Raw genomic sequence first — 16,977 nt, 5'->3', positions numbered from 1 at the left:
TTTTTACTGGTACTGTTTTTCTTGGAATATCAAATATACGAGGTGAAACCATGAGAAACTATTGACAATTTAGGAAGTCTTCTCAAGGCAACATTCCTTTGGCTTGAGTGATTGTTGATGGATTGACGCCTAGCAGTATTTGACAGTGTATCATAGTTTTACGCCCAGAGCCCCTCATGAGATCTCTCTGTAAAGACACACTGACTTCTCTCTGCTGCCAAACTGCACGCCTGGGCCTGTTCTGGGATTCATCTCCTTTAGAAAGGAGTAATACCAGTGGCCTCCAAATACCAATTCTCACCTCCACATGTCAACACGGCCCTGTGCATACATTCCACTGCCTATCTCTTCTAAAGCTGAATGCATATTTGTCTGCACACATATCACGTCACTGACTGTTTCTCCTTCCTCCCCCTTTCCTCTTTGTTCCTCAGTGCCGGCGTGCTCTTCATCACAGGAAGACTCCTTCCACAAGCCGGTGAAGTTGGCCGGCATGACGTGCCACGTTCACATGGACAGTGATTGTGAGCCTGAGCTCAGGCAGACTCTGCTGTCTAATGGACACACCCTCAGAGCCTCTCAGAATGAGAGTGCCCCCCTAAGGAGAGCCAGCGACTAGCAGGCGCTCCATCCAGCCCAAAACAGACTCACAGAAGTGGAGTGAACTTTAATACTTTTTGCACTGGGAAATAAACTGCTACCTCATATCGAGGCGAATGAATCCAAACCTCCTGGATCTGGAATGCAAGGGAGCACCAGGGGAGAGAAAGGAGGGGGAGGGGCATCCGGAGTGTGAAGGCGGAGCTTGTGTGGGTGGCGTCCCATCTGAGCGTATCAGCTGTACATAGTTAAAAACCTTCGTTTGGGAGGTGACCAATAAGAATTCTAGCTCCAGAAAATGTGACTTGCATTTGAAGCATGTAAATGTAGGGAATCTTGTACAGTGTATGTTTGTGCAGGGGAAAAAAAGAGAAATATACCTTTGGACATTTGACTGTACATAAGAGTTTCTTATATTATATATTATATAACTTTTACAAAAGAGTATTTGAATTTATGTGCATGACAAAGAAAGGAGTGATGGTATTTTTATTTTTCTTCAAAAAAAACAGCCTTTTTCAGCTTTTACCAACATTCAGCTGCGGTGCCTTATTGCATGATCAAAGAAAACTCAACTTGTAATAGCGTATATCCAGAGACTTTTTGTGAGAGAACCTGGTACACTCTTAATAGCAAACAAACACTTGATTGCACTTGAATGTTTGTTTTTTTTGACAAACGTTGCCAAACACGGCCTTACAGAAACACAGTTCACACTCATTGTTTTTGAATGAAGGAAGAGCTTTGATGTGAATTCTTTTGGTACGCCAGATGGTTTGAGCTGGGATATTTGAGGGCAATCAGTTAAAGCACTTTTATATTCAATGTTCATACACAAGCAGGTAGTGTTCTTGATATCTGCCAATAAGAATGCAGGATCCTCCTCTGTGTGAGGAGTCATTTCTCACAAAGTTAATCCAAAAGTTCAACACACAGTTACATTAGGGCTCTTCTGTCTGTTTTACAATACTGCAAGGTACTGCAAAGCTGCTCTGAGCTAGCTTAGGGAAAATATTTCTCTAATATGTTCTGATTGTTTTCCTATTTGTTCTGAAAAGTGACTACAAATAAAATATCCACCCTAACAGCCAGTAATCATCCTACAAGATGGACCTGTTGCCTCTTCATGGTCACTAAGGCACTGACACTTAATTAGCTGGATTGATGGAGAATGAGGGAGAATAGCGTTTTGTGTTACTGCTGTAAAGTGCCTCAACCTCCACCATTGTGAGCTCACAGGTAAATGGCCAGTAATTCTGCCTCTCACATCAACCCATACAGTTTCATCATCGCTGCAATGTTTCAGGTAACCAAAGGTGCGGCCTCATGCTGTGAACAGTTAGGAAGCTTGTGAAATGTGCTCTAACCAAACCCTGAGGATTAATGCAGTCAAGCTTATCACAAATGGCTCACAAATCAAAGTAGTTACAATGTCGTGTGTGTGTGTGTGTGTGTGTGTGTGTAAGTAGCGTGTGTGTGTGTGTGTGTGTAAGTAGCGTGTGTGTGTAAGTAGCGTGTGTGTGTGTGTGTAAGTAACGTGTGTGTGTGTAGCGTGTGCGCTCTGTTACCTGTGGCCTTACCAAGGTAAACTGGAGGACACACTCCTCTGGTTACACCTGATAGCACCTATCAGAGGTGATTGTACCAGCAAGACCAATCAGAGATCCCTGTTTAGAAAACCAATCCCAGAGTAGCAGGTAAAAGGGACAAGAGGAAGTGAGGTGCAGCTGAGTAATTTATTGAACCGTTGTACCGATGTCAAAGCTGAAACAGTGAAGTGTCTAACATGGCATTGAAGTGTCTAATAAAACCCCATTTTGCTATCATTTCAAGTGTTTGTTTCCCCTCTTTTATTGACTGCATAAACAATGAAGGATGTTTTAGTGAGCAGCTGAGTTTAGTTTTGTGCTCCTCACATGTCACAGCGGTTATGGAGAAGCCATCAATTTAAATGAAGCATGTACAAAGACATGAAACCAGGAGACCTTGATCTGCAAAGCTATGAAGTAGCTTGTGCGTGGACCACAAACACACACACACACACACACACACACACACAGCTAATCTTCCCACCAGGAATGTGTGCTGGCTCCCTGAAGCTCCAAAGACAGCAGGCATATTTTTTCCTTCTGCAGGCTGTTTAAAATATTTGCAAGTGAGTCAGGGCAGACCGAGGGTCAGTAGCTGGCCAGAATGTGCATTCCAGATGGATGTGTGTCACAGGATGATTGACATGCCCCTGGTCGTGGCCTCCACCAATCATACACTGGCCATTGTAGTCCAACAGCCTAGTGACAAGAAGCATGGAAACACTCCCACCTGTGAGGCCATCAGTCTCCCTCTGAAGCTGACAGGGTTTACCAAGGCCTCAGTTTTACCTCTATACTGACTGCAAGGACAACACCGAGCTTATTCACCAGGAGGGGAAACGCTTATTCAATTACCAACCGCTCATTCACGTGCCATTTAAAATCATCCTCCTTTAATCAGACATGGAGGAATGATTTGTTGGTCCTTCAACTAAAACCTTTCTTGGCTCGTTCTGTGCTCTTATTTTTAATGAACCACATGAAAACCATTAGTGTTGGTATAATAGACAACTTTTATGGGCACGTCTTATCTTTAACATATTATCCATTTAATAAATCCCTGATGAATCCAATAATTCAACTCTACAAATAATTGCAACTGTTGCTCCACCACAGGCATTAAGAGATACAAGATGATTTTCGCAGAATCATGACCATTTCCTGTGTAAGGCCAGATGCATTAACATCTGTACTTCATGTCGTATCATCATAACAACTAATCTTTCAATGGTTAATTTAGACAAACCACAGAACAAACATATTTTCCCCGAGTTAATCCCCCTCATGCAGTTAACAGCTGATACCCCGGAATACTTGGCAAATAAAATGAAAACCATCTGCAGAGCTAGATAGCACTCTGAGTGAGAGAGAACACAGGATCTTTTCTGAATGGGATGAACAGATCCTGAGGTCTGTGCTTTTGTTTATATGGGGGCATATCCCAGTCATCTGATGCAAGTGTTTAAATGAATTACCCTGTTGAAGAAAAAGTCCAAAACGCACAGAAGAGATATCTATACGGATAAGAGCATGAAGTTTTCACATCTGAGTTCACCAGTAAAACATTTATACATTTTTTAATTATGAAATGGTAAATGGACTTGTTATTACTGTATGTAGTGTTTTTCTAGTCATTCCGTAGTAGAGGATGCAACGGTGAGGGACCGTCAGTATTACCTCATCTCATTCATACACATTCACAACCCGTTGACCATGCAACGGGGACCGGTTTGGGGTTTGCCCAAGGACATTTCCGCATACTGCTAACTGCAGGAGCTGGGATCGAACCGCCAACCTTCTGATTGAGAGACGACCCACTCTACCACTGAGCCACAGCCGCCCAAAATCAAGATACATCTTATTAAAAATACCAAACTACTAGGGGTGCCGTTGACCTAGCGGAACAAGTCTACGCCCCATCTGCAGAGGCTGTAGTACTCGTCGTAGAGGTTACTGGTTTGACTCCAGGCCTTGACCATTTGCTGTATGTCTTCCCATTCTCTGCTCCCCACATTTCCTGTCTCTCTTCAGCTGTCTTTTCAATAAAGTTGAAAAAAATATATATAACCCCAAAAAAAGTTAAAAATGATAGTACTGCATGGTAGCCTAGCTTTATATTTCAAAGACATACGACTATTAATACAATTTGTGAAACAATGCTCTAGCCTATTCACTGCTTGTTTTTTATTTTATTTTATTTAATGAACAATGTTCTATTATCTTTTATTATATACATTATGATGATATATTATTTTTCATTGTTTTAACAATGGCCAGTTATGCAAAACCTCCTATCTGCATAATTTGCTGATTTGCGGATTTCACATTAAATGATGAGAACAAAGAAGGCTGCACATTTTCAGTCCGTCTCCAAGGTAATCCCGCCCTTCAATGTGACAGAAAAGTCACCTAACCAAAACCTCCAATCACGTTTGCTGGGAATATGTTGAGGCACAACAACTCCTGTCTGCACATGTAAAATTTTCAGATAGGAGGTTTTGCGCTTTGGCCGTCGTTATGCAACACCAGTGCCCTGTTTGTGCATTTTTTTTGTTTGTTTCATATTAAAAATGATCTTAGATAACATGCTGCTCAACTAGCTTGAAATTCGTTTATTACTCCTTTGAGACTACATGAGGAACTAAAGGAAAGGAGCTAAAATAATCAGTGTACCTCTGAAAAAACGCCTGATCAGGCCAACTTAATGGACAACAGAAAAAAAAAAAAGACATATTTCAATGCACAAATATTACAAGCTACAAGATAACACTTTCAAGTATCTCAATAAAGTTCTTAAAAATAAACAAATGATGAATTCTGAATACCCCAAGCTAATATAAAAGCTTGAGCATGACACTTGAGGCTCCTAATAAAACTAAAGCCTTATTGATTGAACAAAGTGTTCATTGTTATAGGCGTCCTCTGTATAAAATTAAAGCTCCTGCAGGTGGATGAGCTCAGATGTGCTCGGGCAGGAATGTAACAATGTTGAGATATTACCGTGCCTCTCCCCGGTGGGTCTTAAACGCAGGTGGCCTGGCTTAGCAGAGAGAGAAAATATGGATGAGGCACTAAAATGATCATGAAACAAAACTGCAGGGAATATGGGAACCAAAGGAATCATGAAATCTCACTCAAAGCATAAAAAGAGACAGGGTTTAATAGCATAACTTATTGATTCACACACATTAAACAGTAAAATGCTTCTTTACTAGTCTCTAACGACAGGGCGTGGCTTCATTTCTGCACACTGTTAGTGACATTACAGAAGCTCAACCTTCAGGCTGGGAAACTTTGTCAGCAGGACACCGATGAGTAGGAATGCAGCCCTCTGGGTAACAAGATCGGGCCAGAGGCTGACTCTTCCTCAGAGCACCAGGTGTTTGCAGCTCTTTCTAGGCCTCACAAACAGTGAGGTGCAGTTTCCATTCCCAGGGGTGATGAGGGTGGAACTTCCAGAGACACCCAGCATCCCCTGCTGCTCCTCAGCTAGGTCAGGGCTCAAGACGGTCACAGAGGACGTGCTGCTACAGCACAGTGCTGCGGACCTTCTCATAGGCTCCCAGGAAGATGAAACCACCCAGGCTGATGAAGGTTACTCTTGGTATGCTGCCTGCAAATAGACTGAAGAAGAAGAAGAAGAAGAATAGAATGAGCAATAAATATGTTTGAATGTAGTGAGTACACAGCGCAGAGAGATCACCTGGTTTGCAAACTTAAGAAGAATGTTTATCACGAACATCAAGAAGCACTTTTTAAATTGAACACTTCAAATTAAAACCTGGCACTCCCATGGTGTCTATCTTTGTGCTGTACTAAGCCTCTCAACTGTGGTATGATCCAGGACTGATATCATCATCCACACACAAACAGAAAATACAGTGTCAATTCAATTGCATGAGAACTATTGGTTTAACATAACTTTATACAACTTAGGACTTCATTTGGCAACACTTTCCAACAAGGGTGCGCATTTTAAACTGGATTGATGTAATGCATGTGTTGTGAATTTTTAATGCATATATCAATGTAGAATGTATCGGTAATTGCTGTTACCATTACTTAATGATAAAGTCACTTTATTTATTTTAAGTGTTTCCTTGCCTCTGTAACTAGCTAAATACTGTGAGGTGCTCTGCTCATGGTGGATTAAGTTGAGATAAGATTGAGTCCTGTCAGTAAGAAGGTGCTGGATCTTAACCTGTCTTGGTGTTGATTCTTCATTAATAATTTAACATAGAGTACAGTCTAGACCTGCTCTGTTTGTAAAAGCGTCTTGAGATAACATTTGTTGTGATTTGACACTATATGTAAAGATTGATGGATTAAGTCAGTGGGTTTGCCTTCCATATATTATCAGTTAAGCAACCTTAATTAACAGTTACTAAATACAATAGGTGGTATGGACAACATTAGCTGGACATACAAGTTGTTTTATGACTAGGCATTTGCCAAGCCTGTCTGATTAAATGTAAAATAGATTTTTAAATAATTAACAATATTGCAGAAAAATTTGCTATTTTTAATGTTTTGATATCAATGAAAGTGCAGTGATTTTAATCACAGCATTATTTTCAGTGACTTTAATTCAGCTTTTTGTGCTGAGTTTTTATTTATTTCTCAATTTTTATTTTTATTTATTTTATTTATTTAAAAAGACCATGCATTAACACTTCTGTAAATATGCCAGTTAGCCAAAAGGCTAGTTTACATCCGTAGTCCCTTGCCAGATGTTAAAAAGGCTCTCTAAAAAGATCAAGATTAAACAAAGATAAAATAGGGTAAAATAAAATCAAAATAAGAAGGTAGAGGAGAAACCAAAACCAAAACAAACAAACAAAAAAAGAGAAGAAAAGAAAAGTACAAATAGCACCATACGATTAAAAATGACTAAAAGCTACATAAGAAGATGACATGACCGTCTTTGAGAAAGTGGCCATGGACATAAAATATATGGAGCAAGACAATCAGAAAGCGGCAATAAGGAAATTTTAAAGAAGACACATGCAGACACAACAGGACAACAGTTAACAGTGCTGTACACATTTGCATCCGACAGTGACTATCAATCATTAAACTAGCTGCCTGCAATTCAAATGAGGCAACGTATAGACTGAGCAACAGATGAGCACAACGTATAGACAACACAAGCAAGCAACAGTAAGTTGAAAAACACAGGACTAACCTGTTACATTCTTATTGTAAAGCTCATTAAGCTGTTTTTCATATAAAAGGTCAAATAAAACTAAACAAATACGTTTAATTTTATTGCAGTTAATGTTATAGCATGGTAGAGATAATAATCAGGCATGAAATAACTAGTCAGCAAGCTGATCTTGTGCCAAGCTAACAAGTCTATTCTGCAAGGATGATTCCTATCAGACTTTTCCATTACATTCTCAGTTTATGCAGAAATACACGTAAAACTCTCTGTGTGTGTAGCACGATGAGATAAGACCACAACTTTCCTGATTGTATGTATTCTTTGTTGCTACAGTAGCTGATTTGTTTGCTGAAGAACATGCACATTTAGCTTACAATCTGTTGTCTTTTTTCCCATGCACACACCTGAACTTGAATATTTCTGTTAAATTCTCCAAGATATGTCTGCAGTAGCTTTGATCATGTTTTTGAGATATCTGTCAGGGAATTACTCCACTGATCAAGGCTATCTGTGAGTGATTTATGGCTCCTTCGTAGAAGCAGGGCTTCTTGTTCTGGGTGCAGAGGGTGCATGGGAGCAGGTCAGACATGAGGCCTTGTTGGTGGAGCCACTTTACAAAGAGTGAAAGGGGCCTGAGTTCCAGCGTCTGAGGCCCAACAAGAAGCTGTTGACGTTGCGGGGGTCAGAGGATGTGATGAGCCATGAGAGAGCACCCGTCTCCCAAGAACCTCCCCCCTCCTCGTCACCCCTACCCTCCCTGCTACACACAGCTGTTTTTGGGATTAGGCTTCAATTCCCCACCCTAGGGCCTCCCTGGAGCTCCAAACCCCCCCTCTTTTTATTCTCTCTATGCGTGACTGATGGCCGGATGACATCCAAACATGTCCCTCTGCTGTCCATCCATCTATTTCTCTCGGTCTCTCTGTCCAGTGATGTCCTCCTCAGCTGGCTCAGTTGTTCGGGGATTTCTCCTCCGTCTCCTTTTCTTGCTGCGTCATCCACCTCTCAGACACGTGCTTACTTCATCTGCCTTTTGTACGTCTCTCTCTCCTCAAAATTTTCCCCTTTCTCTCTGCCTGTCTCTCTCCCTAGCCATGTATTTGCCTACCAACACCTTCCGTCTGCCAAAACGCCCCCACGCTCACATGGTCTGGCCTCGGCTGAGCCAGATGTAATGGATGAAGAGTATTGTGTGTTTGTGGATGTGTGCCTGTGTGAGGAGACGTCTGAGCGCACAAAATGTCCGTCTGTGTTCATCATCTGCGTAGGAGTATGTGTGTGCGCGTGTATGTGAAAGTACTCCTGTTTCTGTCCATTTCAATAAAAGAAAAAACGCTTTGGTTGAAACATGCTGTTGAGTTTCAGTCGAGTGTTCACGTGGAGTGTCTTGAACAGACCTTTTTCACAGCTGACTTTGTGACTTGGCTTGTTACAGTGAGACAGAAGTTACTTGTGATGTTAACAATGGCTCTGTCTGACTCAAGTTTCCCAGTTTACAATTCACGACAGTGTCACAGTGGCTAAAAAATGAGCACTCAGAGAGCTAGGGGCATCCAAAAACAGCTGAGTTGCAGTTTGGGAAATGTAGTATCCCTTGTTGATGGAACTTGGCTCACACCAGGGGCTTAACCATATTTGAACATTTCCTTCCTACTTCATTTATAGGCGTCATATATAAGTGTCCTATTATTGTGGATATGTAATGCTTGATGGAAACCCATGAACTACACATTTTTCAGAAGTGAATTGCTTTGGAAACTCAGGCCTGTTAGTTTCAGCATGACTGACAGTGTGGAGAAAGAAGCTTGTGTTTTTGTGAATTTGCAAAAGCTCTTAAATCCATTGTACCACCTTAGATCAATGTAGATTTAATAAATATGACACTGGAACATAATAAAAAGCTTTTTTAGAAAAGATCAATGTTCAAAATCAACTTTGAGTAAGTACTCATGTGAGACAGTCGGAAAAAATTTTTTTCAATTGAATTTGTACATAAAAAAAGTGGGACTTAATCGGGCTGATTGTTGGCATTTTGAATGTCCTTGCTCACAAGAGGTGCATTTTGACCAAGAGTTCCGTGGTCTTTTAGCCCCCAGAACTACTTTACCCTGAACTAAAAGGTTCCTGTGCCCCCATTGTTGTCTGTGTTTTGACCGCGGGCTGAAGTCCCGGGTAGATTGTGCAAATCAGGGCAGTGACGTATGGAGAAAAAAAATTATATTAAATAATATTTTGAAATCTTAATAAAAAACTAAACTAGTATGCATTCCCAGGAACTCCCTCTTTGTTTCAACAGCTGTGTAAACTCAACAAACACCGTTACATTCAACCGAAAGTCCCAGGACCTTTGAAAAATACTACCCCCCAAGCAGGGGCTTTTCAGGGGGAGATTATCTACCCCTGAACTAAATTTAGACCCTGGTTCCTCCGGTCGAAACGCACGTAGTTCAGGGGTAAAGTCCCTAGTTCCGGGGGAAAAGATCCTGCGGTTGAAAAACACCTAGGGCCATTTAAAGGGATAAACATATAATGTCTGCAGACACTTGCAGGAAGTCTCCCCTGTGCGGCTGCTGTCGCGTAATTTGTTAACATCCACCTAAATGATAACAGGATTTTCCCATCCAAAATGATGGAATTAAAAAAAATCTAGTTACTGGCTTGTGTTTAACATATATTGTTCAATATCTATTCTATGATGTTGGACAGAATAATGCAGTTTAATGTTTTTTCTGAATCTATAGCATAACCAATGTATTCCTCTATTCTATTAATGAATTAAAATCCTTCCAAATCCTGGTACTGGCTAAAATAACCACCACCAACAACAACATGATACCTGAATTATAAATTGGCCATCAGCCTGCTCTTAAATAATGGCATCTGGAATTAAAACACCAATATCAGTTGACTACTTATTTCCCCACTTGCCTCATGCAGCTCTGTTCTGTAAAGGTCACAACTGAGATGAGGGCCTCTTAAAAAAACTAGAGGTAATGCGAGCAGACAGAGATTAGAAGTTAGGGAATGGTCATAAATATTCTGAAAATATACCTCAATATTGACAGTAATCAGACTTCATACTTGTATTGCTCTTGAGTAACACTTTTCGTTTTCGTTCTATATAGAACTGCCCCCACGCTGTAGTTCATGACCTTTTAATGCCCTTGTTTAACTTTTTATCTTGGACACTTAGGAGCATCTCTTCCCTTTGAAATTTAAGATTTGGTTCATAAATACATCACTGCAAAGCTACAAGCTGCTGAGTATGTTAAGGATCTTACAGTCATCCAAACCATTCACACAACTTCACATTTCAGAATTCTCCCATGCAGATCAGGTGTTTTACAAGACGGTCAGTGAATAGTTAGCTGTGCATGGTCTTGTTGGGCTTGGGTGTGAGAGAGAGAATCTAAGTGTGTTTGTGGGAGTGCGGTCTGGTCTAAATGCTTTAAATAAACCCGGGGGCGTCAGTCAGAGGTTGTTGTCCTGCCTTACAGTGTGTTAAAACCCCCAAACATAAATACTAATCAGATACAAAAACATAGAGACAAAAACTTGCACCCTGAGCAGCTTGAAAAATAAACAACAACTCAGCAGACACAAAAAGCCCAAACACTCATCCCTCTTCCTTTACAGAATGATTATCATCAGTGTGAGGAATGAACTAATTTTAACCTTGCGCTCTTGTTTTGTCTCAGCTCCCGACTACCATTACATGTCTCATCTGGGATCAGGCCCACCTGTGGACTCAAGGACGTCAGAGCAAGAGCTTAAACATGCCTCTCGACTCCCCGGGTGTCCTGACTCACTCTGACATCACAGTCTGGCCGACCACTAAGAGCTGTCATCCCTCTATTGTCAGCCAATCGGCTCTCCTGGGGAATAGGACTAAATATAGTTTCAAGGCATGGCAGGAGAGTACAGAGGAAGAGTGGAGAGCACAGTGAAAATGATGATTTCTTGGCTGGAGTTGAAACAAGTTTTGTTCGTCAAGAAAAGAAGGGTGGAAACTTTTGGATGATTGCGGGGAAAGGAAGATTCTAGTACAGATGCTGGAGCAAAAGTCATGTAATGTTAGAATAAAAATATTGATTAGTTACGCAATATTTTACACAGGGTTTTTCACAAAGAAGTACTCTAACCTGGGTGAGTCTTTGGGGCTTTCTGGGACAAAATTAACTCATCTTCATCTGTGGGTCTTCATGTGGGTGCAAAGGCTTATTCTGGACCCCCCAATACTTCAGTGAAGTGAGGGTGGGGTTGAATGGTGGTGGCTTTTTTGGCGGAGGGTCTCTTCTTTCTCAGTCTGTGTTTGTCTTCTTGCATTGCAGTGGAGGTCATGGTTAACTTTAGGGACAAGCTTTCTTCAAGAGGCCCTATTTGGTTGCTTTGGTGCTTTGGTCTCCCAAGGTGTCAAGGCTGATGTGACACTTCTTGATGTTGTTTGGCCTCCTGGGGCACTTTGCCCTGTTAGCAGCTGGGAATACAGGACTTGTTTAGAGAGGCAGCTGGTGTTAGGTGATGGTAGCAGTGATGGTGTGGATGATCACTTCAATTAGAATGCTGGTGAATCTATCCTCCCAGCTCATGGGAGGTGCCTGCTGTACATGGCCCAGGTTTCTGATCCACACAGAAGGATGGACATGACTACTACTTTTAGACTAGAGGTCCCGTTTCCAAAGACTCAAATCCCCCACTCGCACATGCACATGTGGTGTAGTCTCATCATCAATGTCAAATTTTGAAGATGGGGCACTGCCGACATCTGTAAAGTGGTGGGATAGGGCTTGTGTTTCTGTTGGGTGGTCGTTGATAGAGGATCTGAGTCTTAACACTACACACACAGTAAAGGAAAACACTGTGTTTCTTTTAAGTACATTTGTAACAAATATAACCACCCAACTGTTTCTGGAGATTATTGAACCTTTTTACATATCCCAGCGCATCAGAGCTTAAAACTGAGAGCAACAAACAGGATTGAGAAGTTCAATGTGGTCTTTTCACAGGATTGTTAGCAGTTAATGGTAATTGAACTGTTGGTAAATGGCAAATTTTAAAAGGATTGCACCCTTAGAGTCCTTCTAGTCTTGAGACCACTCATGCCACATTCAAACATGCATTCATGCACTGATGGTAGACGCTGCCACTTTAATTTCCCATTGGTACCATTTAATCACACTCTCAAACACTGCAGCCGTGCCCAAGAATGCTTCCTAATGTGAACTGCATGTGCTGGGAATCAAACCGCCAACCTTCCGACAGAGAATCAACCCACACTCCCTCTCTCACATTAACTAAACAAATCTGTAGAGGTGTTTCCTTGCAATTGTTAGTATGAATAGGCTTCACTGCTTTGCACACTGAATTTCAGAGATAGATTAAAGCTCTTGAAATATATATATATATATGTTTTTTGATGCAGAAATATTTTACAGTCTTGGTTGCGCGGACTCATGAGATTTGCAGTAGGAGTTGTTGATCAGTGTGTCTCATTTAGGTTAACTAAACTGTGGTTGGTTTTATAAGGTTTAGATAAACTGCTGAGGCTGCTTGGCTTTGTTTCTTTGGTAAAGAACAAGGACTCCTGCTGCAGTAAAAGTACCATTACGGTTTACCACAAACTTCTAGTGTTGTTGTGTGTATGTGGCACAAACATGTCATTTGTTGACTTTCCTTCCACTTTGCTCTCCATGAGGCATAGAGCTGACACCGCCTGGGGGACATGTTGCTTGTTAGCCTTTGTTTTGACATGATTCCTGATGCAGTTTGGTTGTTTTGCAGGTTACTGGGGGAGACTGCTGTGAGCTCCTTTGCTCTCCGCTAACCCGGGGTCTCTGGGGCACGGCACACACATGGAAGCACTTTAGAGCTTCACTACACTGCAATTGGGCCTATTACCATAATTACAGCTTTAAAGCCCCAGCAATTTGTATCAGGCATGCACCAGCGCAACCAGCGGGCCTTTGGCCCTGCAGAGCTGCAAGCCCCCCTTTCACTTGGTACACACTCTGCTTTGTCTGCGAGGCTCATTCTCTTGTCTCATTTTTTCATCTCATTCTCTTTCTTCTTATTCTCCACTTACTCCAGTTACATAAATATCAAGGGAGAGAAACGATTTTCCAGGAGTTCTTGGTGTTGTAAAACTTGTAGTGCATGTTCTCTGGGATGCACAGTCTGAGGGAGTTTTAAATGTGGCCCCAGGTGATAATTGGAGAAGATGGAGAAGGAGAGGAGATCAAAGGTGGCCATGTTTGGCAGAGGTTGAGACAGGGCATCAAAGGGCCCCCCTGTGCATTACTACTTAGTTACTGTTGCAGCTTGGAGAGTGGGATTTAGGTATTTTCCATAGAGGCTGGCTGACTGTCACCTTGTCGAGATTGTGTAATAGCCTCAAAAGTGACCTTCATTACATTTGAAGGCAGTTTTATTTTTGCTGCTTGAAAGCACTTTGAAGGGAATCACCCTCACCCAGATTAAAAGCAGAAATTTAATTTCTCTCTGATTAGATTTCCAGCACTGCAGCCTGGAGAAACAAACAATAACACAGTGGAGTGTGTTTGTGGGACACAGGGAGGTGGGGAGGATGTCCCACTGGTGTTTGGCCCAGTCCCAAACCAAATCTGCTTGGAGCATCAAGCCGAGGTGAATCCCAACTAAATGATGGCAGCTTGTACACAAGTAGGCCTTTTATTCAGAGCAAGTGAGGTTTTTTTTATGTAGTGCTGGCAGCTCTCTGCAGCCCCATTAGACCTGGCCTTTTGTCTGCTGTGCATTATAAAAACATCACAACACTCAAATAAAGCCTCCACTTGGCCCCTGTAACACCTTAATCAATGGGACGGTGTGGGAAGACGGCAGGGAGAGCTTTTATGCATCTCATTTTTCAGCTGCGGTTGTAAATTCGTGTCATCCAGAGAGAACTCTATCATCAAACTTGATTATGTGAGGGAGCAGGAGGAGTAAATCAATTCATGTAAATTAGGGGTTTTAAATGGGCTGGGATAACACGGTTTGTCTAAAGAGAGTGTTTGGATTTAGACATTCAATAAAATGAAGACACACACTCACCCTGTAATTCCTTTGCTCTTCCACACGTCGTGCAGCACCAGAGGGATGTTGCCGCTCGCTGCGGTCGACCCGGCCTACAAAAGGAGGGAGAGAGAGAGACTAAATAAAGGTGTGATGATGGATGGATCGTCTCCTCCACTTCCTCCTCCTCCAAAAGACACCCTGTTTAGTCTTCCTCAGTTGAGCTTTCTTAACCCCCACCCTGTCTTTTCTTCCCCCTGTCTCCCCCTCCATTTCTCCTCATGGACAGCTGTGTCAGCGAAGGTGACACCTCCAACACCCAGCCAGCCATTTGCCCACCCAAAAACACACTCAACAAGTCCTCCTCACCTCCTGCAATACCAGTCAGTCTGGAACTTCTATTTACACAACACAGCTCAGCCAGCCAGAGAGTTTTTAATCCATATCTGCAGAGTGGCAGGGCTGTATGAGAGCTGCAGGACAGGGCCAGCCAGGGTTAAGTGAGGGTGTGTGAGAGGTGGGGAGAAAGAGAGAGGCTGTGGGGAGCACTAAAATAAGTAGAAGAAGAGGGAGAACAGGCAGCAGGAGTTGGTGCGTAGGTGCAGCAATGTGCGCTTCAGCTCAGTGAGCATGTAGGAAACAGTCGGCAGTGACGGCTGTAAATCCTAACTCCCAGGAATGAGATGAAGATTCCTGCATTTTGCTCATGTGAAGAGGAAAAACACCCGTATTCCTCATGTTTCTGCTGGAGACAGGTGGCTGAGAAATGACTCTCCCTGCTCTGTGCCTGACAAGTTTTCTTTCCTTTACCACATTGAAATGGAGGAAAAGAGGGTGTCCAAAACACACACACGGTCCCTGCATTGCTTACAGAGAAATATCTACATACAGCACAACTTTTAAAATCATCTGGCTTGTACCAGCCACCTGCTTGTTGTCATGTAAAACCAGTATACAGCTACTTTAACGCAGATGATCTCTGTGTTCTCAAGCATCTATACCGTCATGCAAGATGTGAGGGGCAGTGATGAATGTCAGGTGAGGTGTCAGACCATACCAGCCTGACGCTGACTCCTGTATTAACCACAGCTGGTTGGAAGGAAATGAACATGACACAGATTACAGCAGAGCACGGCAGCCTGAGGAGAAGAGCAGTGTTGTACAGTGGCAGTGTAGGAGGCGTCCAGAAGCAGTAGTGTGGTGGTGTACCAGGCATGCAGCCAGGGATCCAGGCAGAGTCCTGTCCTGGAGGTGCTCTACACATCCAGCTGTGTCCTGGACATCCTGCCTGCCAGCCTCAGCTTTACCTACTGGACAACACCACTCTTTCATTCTGCCTGCCATAGAAAAGCCCCAAACTCTGCTTTGCTATCGGACTGAAACAAGTGTGATGAGTTCCAACACCCACATTTCCTCCCTTGGTCCAATCCAAATCATCCATACTCATTAACAGCAGCCTGCTCTCTCCAGCTCTGTCTGTCTGTCTGTCTGTCTGTCTGTCTGTCTGTCTGTCTGTCTGTCTGTCTGTCTGTCTGTCTGTCTGTCTGTCTGTGTCTGTGCTAACAGATACTAACTTTTATAGAAATTTTCAGTGGAGCCAGCGGTTATAAAAGAGACTTCCTTTTCTGTCCTACGTTACATCTGCCACATAAACACTGTCATTTCTTGGTCCATTACATCCCCCTGGATAATGCTCATTCATCTGTTTCGAGCACCGGTAGGTCTCAGTTCAGCAGTACACACACAGACGCTTCACTCTGGTTTACTTCAGCGGCATGATCCCAAAAAAGAAAACTATTTCCTTGTGATTTACTGATTATTTTTAAGTCTTATGTTTGCTGGAATAACAACATCAAGATAAAGAGTATAAAAGCAAACGTTGTCACGTTGGATCATCTGTCATGTGTTACAAGTAGTGTAACCACTGATGGGGTTTTGCAATGCAGCATCAAGCAGATATGTTACTCAAGCTAAAATGTTTGATTTAGACTGGATTGTTAGCTGCACTTGCACAAACATATCTGGTTGTAGAGATAAACAGATTGTCATTAATTCACTGCCAATGGGAGCTTGGATGTTCTGCCTACTTTTACTCTCCATGAGGACTGTTTTTCCTGCACACGCCAAAGCTGCGGGTACAAGATTGGTCAATACTATTTGGACTATGAATGTACAAACATACTACAAACGGAAACCAGGACACTTTCCGAGCTGAAAATCCAGACCCATGAGTTCAGATTCTGCACTTACATGAAGAATCTGAAAACAGCGATTCACAGAAAATCAAATGCAACTATTTTTTGAATGCATCAGTTCAGACATTTTTCAATGCCATACCAAACAGCGTATGCCGTCAGGTTGTCAGTTGTGAGGATTTGCTACTTCACATTCCTCTTCCTCACTTTGTTTGGATTTAAGACTGTTTGTTTGTCATTTGATTGTCATTTGTCATTTGATTAAATAAAGCTTAAGGTAATGCAAATGTGCGTATTTCAATATTTTCTGACAAGTTTAAACAACACATTATTTGAAAAAAAAGTACAGAGATGATCAAAAAGGGAAAGTAATAATGAGTTGCAGCCCTAGTTTTTATCA

At 42.2% G+C, this 16,977-nt stretch overlaps 2 protein-coding genes across 2 annotated transcripts in view; one reads left to right on the top strand and one right to left on the bottom strand.

Moving 5' to 3' along the window:
• The window catches only part of lrig1 (leucine-rich repeats and immunoglobulin-like domains 1), a 39,912-nt gene extending 37,486 nt beyond the window's left edge, over positions 1-2,426 (top strand). Inside the window, exon 18 of the mRNA XM_034686804.1 lies at positions 435-2,426. Within this exon, the coding sequence (XP_034542695.1) occupies positions 435-619 (185 nt within the window). The 3' untranslated portion in view covers positions 620-2,426. The remainder of the gene's footprint in view (positions 1-434) is intronic.
• A 2,905-nt stretch (positions 2,427-5,331) lies between these two features.
• Positions 5,332-16,977, bottom strand: part of slc25a26 (solute carrier family 25 member 26) — a 66,532-nt gene continuing 54,886 nt past the window's right edge. Inside the window, exons 9-10 of the mRNA XM_034697725.1 lie at positions 14,422-14,495; positions 5,332-5,813 (exon numbers count right to left, since the gene is read on the bottom strand). Of these exons, the coding sequence (XP_034553616.1) occupies positions 5,742-5,813; positions 14,422-14,495 (146 nt within the window). The 3' untranslated portion in view covers positions 5,332-5,741. The remainder of the gene's footprint in view (positions 5,814-14,421; positions 14,496-16,977) is intronic.

This window comes from Notolabrus celidotus, chromosome 1 (genome assembly GCF_009762535.1).
Source record: "Notolabrus celidotus isolate fNotCel1 chromosome 1, fNotCel1.pri, whole genome shotgun sequence".
NCBI lineage: Eukaryota > Metazoa > Chordata > Actinopteri > Labriformes > Labridae > Notolabrus > Notolabrus celidotus.
Note: the sequence above shows the minus strand (reverse complement) of the source record. Positions and strands in the feature narration are given on the sequence as shown.